This window comes from Rhamphochromis longiceps, linkage group LG6, assembly GCF_057381845.1.
Source record: "Rhamphochromis longiceps isolate RC_006_pf linkage group LG6, R_longiceps_female_GT1.1, whole genome shotgun sequence".
NCBI classification, from domain to species: Eukaryota; Metazoa; Chordata; class Actinopteri; order Cichliformes; family Cichlidae; genus Rhamphochromis; species Rhamphochromis longiceps.
The window spans coordinates 4,892,739-4,898,738 of NC_140562.1; the positions used below are offsets into that span (position 1 = coordinate 4,892,739).

At 43.8% G+C, this 6,000-nt stretch overlaps 1 protein-coding gene across 1 annotated transcript in view; it reads right to left on the reverse strand.

Annotated features, from left to right (window-relative positions):
* The window catches only part of tenm3 (teneurin transmembrane protein 3), a 179,457-nt gene that overhangs the window by 107,017 nt on the left and 66,440 nt on the right, over positions 1–6,000 (reverse strand). Inside the window, exon 4 of the mRNA XM_085409014.1 lies at positions 392–565. Coding sequence (XP_085265140.1) covers positions 392–565 — 174 coding nt within the window. The remainder of the gene's footprint in view (positions 1–391; positions 566–6,000) is intronic.

Genomic DNA, 6,000 nt, shown 5'->3' on the forward strand with positions numbered 1-6,000 from the left:
ACTGTCATGCACTTTACACAGTTTCATATTTTGCATTTATTTCTCGACACAAATATACTGATTTAATTTATCAAGTGACCCAAAAACTGATCAAATGTGATCTCTATGAGGACAAAAGAGAAATCACTTCAGTTGTGTGGATCTGGGAGAACCGCCTCTCTCTGTGCTCTCTGGGAAAGTTCTTGAAAGAGACAGGATGCAAAGTGTGCTGTGTGTTTTTCCCACTCATCTGAAGAACATACCCCGGTAGCCAAATTGGCCCAGGAGTGGTCTAACTCGAGCTTGTTTGCCAGCATCTCCCCAAACTCCTGAAACTCTGAGTAAAGTCAAAGCGTGTGCTTGCAGGTACTCTTTCTTACTGATGGACAATAAGGTGAAAAATTCATTTTACCTCCATGAGCAGTACTTGGAGGATTTCTTGAACTTGAAGGCTGAGCGGGATAGAGTATTCCTAGGTAACGGCCTGGTAGGAGGGGAGTACACTGAGCCTGTTGCCATAGTGTAGCCAGGAGTAGCTGTGGAGAAGAGGGGGGTAGTGCCTGTGCCTGTTTTAAAGAGGAAGTGCCTACAGTGAGAGAGAAAAGGGAGGAACACATTAGTTACAGTTACATATACTGAAATTCTTTACATACACAGGAAATGAACTGCTGTGTTACAGTGTTGCCACTTGGTGACAGCGCCAAATGACTGTGTGAAAATAAGTCTCATTACACACCACAATCAAGTGGCTGAGCTGTCGAACTACAGCAAAGCTTGTTTTCAGTACTGTGTCTCAGACCTTTATACAGATTTCATGAACACAGTGTCACAACCTTCCAAGACAACTTTAGAGTCATGAAACTTACACAAATAATCTGGAAACCCTGTGAGACCCAGCCCATCAAAGAACTGAGATGTTTAATAACCCTTATAACAAAATCCACTTTGTTTTGCTATATCATGTTGTGTATGATATGTTTTTATTAGATATTTTTTGTATCACATTTGATACATTGGGTGTTTTTGGCAACTTTTTGTTAACAACAATGTTAATTTTAGACAAAAAAAAGAGTTTTGTCGATAGCACTTTGAAATTATGGCAAGTATTGATCATGTTGATGAGATAGAGGTCATTAAAGGGTTAAACTCAATTTGCTGTCCAACAAGTGCAGGCAAAATAAAGGCGTGTTTCCTCAGGGTCAACACAAACCTTTAAAAACACACACAAACAAACGTCAATTAAGCAACCTCACAAACACACACACTGCCCAAGACGTCTAGCTGTAAAATAGCCTCTCACTGGCTGTAAGCAGCAACCAGTGGTTAATACCAGTTTGGTAAAAGTGACTGTGTAGGAATGACAAATAATCAAAACTAAGGTTGAAACATTGCCACACAGTCTTGGGTGTAGTACTGTATATGTCCTAAACAGCAGTTCAGCATTCTAACAGCTTGTGGGAGAAAGCGGTTCATTCTGCAGGTTCAGTCTGTAGTAGGGCTGGGCGATATGGCCTAAAATCAATATCACGATAAATTGAGCAGTTAACCTCGATAACGATAAATGGACGATAACCACCCCAAGTGCCAAAGAAACAAACGTTTTTGTTTTCTTCATTTGATGGGGCTGTGGCAGGCAGCATAGTTCCTCCAGTTATTTTGATAATATTATTCCCCCTAGACCTATTCATTGCAATTATATTATTACCACTTTAAAGGACTGTAAAATGTCACTGAAAATAAATGAAGACAATAGTAGTAAGTACTTTTAGTGGTTAAGATTTATTAACTGAACAAAATAAAAAGTGTAGGATACAATATGTAACCATGCTCTCTAAAAAATGTGTATCCCTTGTAAACAAAATAGTTTAATAATAAATGTGTTTCACATTGGCTATTCACAAAGTAAACAATGATTGTGCAAATGTAATGCCGTCATGGACAAAGGCCTATCTCTGCTAAGGCCTTGAGGTACTAGAACTTGTAAACAAATAATGTCACAAACACAAATGTCAATTGAACACAGAAAAAACGATAATAAATACTAAGCACTGCCATGTGACTCGTGAAAACTATAAACTCTTAAACAAAAACATTAAATAGTGCTGTTTGCAAAAAACTTCAATAGAACACTGATAGTTAAAATTAGGCAGGGCTTGAACAGGGCACTTCAAAAAGGGGCAGCAGCAGACTTGGTATCCTGAGCGGTTCAATCAAACTACTGTTGTAGATGTTTACCTGAGTAGTGTTTACTCCAGGTTCTTGCTAAGAAACACAAGCATATTGACCATGTCAGGTTTCAGGCAGGATCTTTAATTTACAAAGTTAAAAAGGGTTGGCACAGTAATAAAACATTTTAAAAATCATGTATTTTGCTACATTTCACAGCACAACATGATCAACACTGGCTCACAATAAGTCTTCTGTAAAAACCTTCTGGATACACTGCTGCTCAGCAGTCTTAAGTATTTTATGCCTATATAAACATTATTCAAACATTAATACTTTCAATTTTGAATATGACGCACAGAATTAAAGTCACTTTAAAACACACCAGATGTCACCACCCAAATATATTAAGATGTACACACTTACCGATTGCCAGGTGCAGCCTGTGCCCAAAACATTGCACCCGTGTCCATTTATTGAGCTTGACAGCTTTCACAATATTTGGGCCGTTGTCAGTTGTTATAGCAACAAGGTCCTCTTCACTGATGTCCCATGCAGACAGCATCGCTCTCAACCCCTGTCCAACCATCTCCCCCGTGTGATCAGATGGAAAATAGGCCGTCTCGAGCACTCTGGTACGCAGCTCCCATTTGTTGTCGATGTAATGAACTGTGAGACTAATATACGGCTCCATTGTACGGCTGGACCAGAGATCGGATGTGGCTGCAACGTGCTTAACGTATCTCAATTCAGCAGCAACCTTTTCCCTCTCTGTGCTGTACATGCTGGGAATGATAGTTTTTGAAAAATATTTTCGTGATGGGAGTTCGTATTGTCAATTATTTTCATGAAGTGTCTGAACCCGTTGCGTTCCACGGTAGCAATAGGAGCCATGTCTTTTGCTATGTGGTAGCCTATAGCATTTGTGATTTCTTGCCATCTTTTTGAAGTTCGCTCATATAGTTGAGTACTAGCAAATGCTTCGGTTATTGACCGCTGCCTGGTGGAGGAAGACGTTTTTGCTGGTCCTACTCTCTTCTCGCTTTGAGCTTTTTTTATGTCTTCGAATTGAATCACATGGTTGTGCTGCAGGTGGTGGAAGAGGTTGGTTGTGTTACCTTGACTTGACGCAACAGTCTTTTTGCAGAGTTTACATTTAACAATTTTTTGATCAATATCATCCTTGTTGAATCATAAATGTTGCCAAACGATTGATGATGCATTTTTTTTGTTAACAAGCGTCTCCTCTTCCTCCTCCACCAGCTCTACCTCCGTCGCTGCTGCTTCAACATTTAAATCGTCCTCCATTTGTTCACCCGTGTCTCGTCTTGTTACAGGTAGTAGAGTCATGTGACTCCACCCCGTCAAGTCTGTAACGTAGCACAGCGTCTTAAAGGGACATGAACATCGCCAACCTGCACATGCCTTTTCTTTTTTTTAAATACCGAATTTACCGACATGGGCAAAATGACATCGATGAGAGTCATAAATTTCGGTAACGATAACTTTTTGATATATCGCCCAGCCCTAGTCTGTAGGTTCAGTCTGCAGGTTCAGTCTCTAGGTTCAGTCTGCAGGTTCAGTCTGCAGGTTCAGTCTGCAGGTTCAGTCTCTAGGTTCAGTCTGCAGGTTCAGTCTGCAGGTTCAGTCTGCAGGTTCAGTCTCTAGGTTCAGTCTGCAGGTTCAGTCTGCAGGTTCAGTCTCTAGGTTCAGTCTCTAGGTTCAGTCTGCAGGTTCAGTCTGTAGGTTCAGTCTGTAGGTTCAGCCTCTGTTAACGTGGAACCGTTTGCCTGATGGCATCAGTTAAGAACATTTATGGATACGGTGTGAGGGGTCCTTTATTATGTTTAGTGGCCTATTCCTGCAGAATCTCTGGAAGAGGTCTTGGACAGAGGAAAGGAAACTCTCGGCTGCTCCAACTAGTCTCTGCAGTCATGTTTTGTCTGACATACTGCAGCTAGAATACCACGCTGACACACATTATGACAACCACACCACTTAAAAAAATTCTGAGGATGCTGGTGAGGAGAGGGACTTGTTTCAAACTCCTTTCTTTGCTTTTTGGATCACTGAGATTTTCTGATGCTAGTTCAGACCTTGCAAGATCTCCACACCTAGGAACCTGACATCTTCCTCTCCCTCTACTGATTGGCCGCTGATGCTGAAGGGGGGAGCATGCTTGATCCACACCTTGTGAAAGTCGATGATCACCTTTTATGTTTCGGCTACATTTAGCACCCGATGGTTCTCCCTACACCAGCCCTCAAGGTGTTCAACTTTTTTTCAATGCAATGATTCATCATTTCCACGAATCAGTCCCACCACTGTGGTATCATATTCGAACTTAATGATTAGGTTACCCTCATATCTAGATACACAGTTGTATGTTAGCAGCATAAACAACAGTGGGCTGAGAACACAGCCTTGAGAAGATCCAGTGCTCAGTGTAATAGGCTTGGAGTTGTTTTTCCCAACATGGAGAGACTGAGGTCTCTCAGTCAGAAAGACCAGGATCCAGAGACATACGGTGGTGTTCAGGCCAAGTAAGGAGAGTTTCTCTATTAGTCTCTGTGAAATCATGAGCTAAACCCAATGTACAGGAGTCTGGCGAAGGTATCTTTCAGGTCCAGATGGGTGATGACCGAGTGTAATGTGGTGGACATTTTTTCCCAGTTTAGGTTTCTTTAGTTATTTGTCATCCCTCATTGCCTGTTTTGCCACTACGCCACTTTGTTAATAAACATCACTAGCATTGGTTCTGTGACTGTTTTTGCTGGGGGGTCCGAGGAGCCCGTCCGGCCATCATCCTCGCCTGCAGCGCCACCCTCGCCTGCAGCATCAGCATCATTCACCCTCGCCTGCAGCAGCAGCATCCTCCGCTTCGCCTGCAGCACCCTCATCCTCCGCTTCGCCTGCAGCAGCCTCCGCTTCAGCTTCTGCCTCGCCTGGTGCTGCGGGGCCACGCCGCCTTCAGGTCCCCAACTGCCGCCTCACCATCGTCGGTCATCTGCCAGGCCGCATGTTGGGCATCATCGCCACTGTGGACGACCTCCTGAACGCTGCCGCTGCCTTCCGCGCGGCCGGCCTCCAGACTTGTGTCGCCGTCACCACTGCCTTCCGCATGGCCAGCCTCCGGAGATGAACTGTTCTGGACTGCTGTGCCGCCGTCCTCCGGGTCGGCCTCCCGAACTGTTTTGGATCTGCTCTCTGTGCTTCGGGGGGTTTCCTTTGGTTGTTTTTGGACTCCTGTGTGTTCTCCTGCCTGTTGCTGGTTCGTCTGTGTTCCACGGTGTCTTTTTCCTTATCTGCGTCTCTCTGCCTCTCACACTGTTTGGTATCATCTCAGGTTTGTTATTTAGTTTTCCCAGTTTAGGTTTCTTTAGTTATTTGCCATCCCTCATTGCCTGTTTTGCCACTACGCCACTTTGTAAATAAACATCACTAGCATTATCATCTACTGCCTGCATTTTGGGTCCTTTCTCCCTCCAACACCACATGGCTCGCCTTGGCAGACGTGACAGTTTCGTTACTGGCCTGCTATGCCTCAGAAGTGGTTTGTAAGCAGACACCAGCATAATGAAAAGTTGATCAGAGCAGCCGAGGTGTGTGTGTGTGTGTGTGGGGGGGGGGGGGGGGGGGGAAGGTAGTCTTGCATGCATCTGGGTGGTTTGTATACACAAAGTGCAACATGCTCCCTCCTCTGGTTTTAAAATCCACACATTGCTTGAACTTAGGGAGCACAGCCTTTAAACTGGTGTGGTTAAAATCTCCTGCAATCACTATGAAGCTATCCAGGTGTTTAGTTTAGCTCACTGATGGCGTTGTGTAGCCCTCCAATTGTCTCAGTAGGAGTAG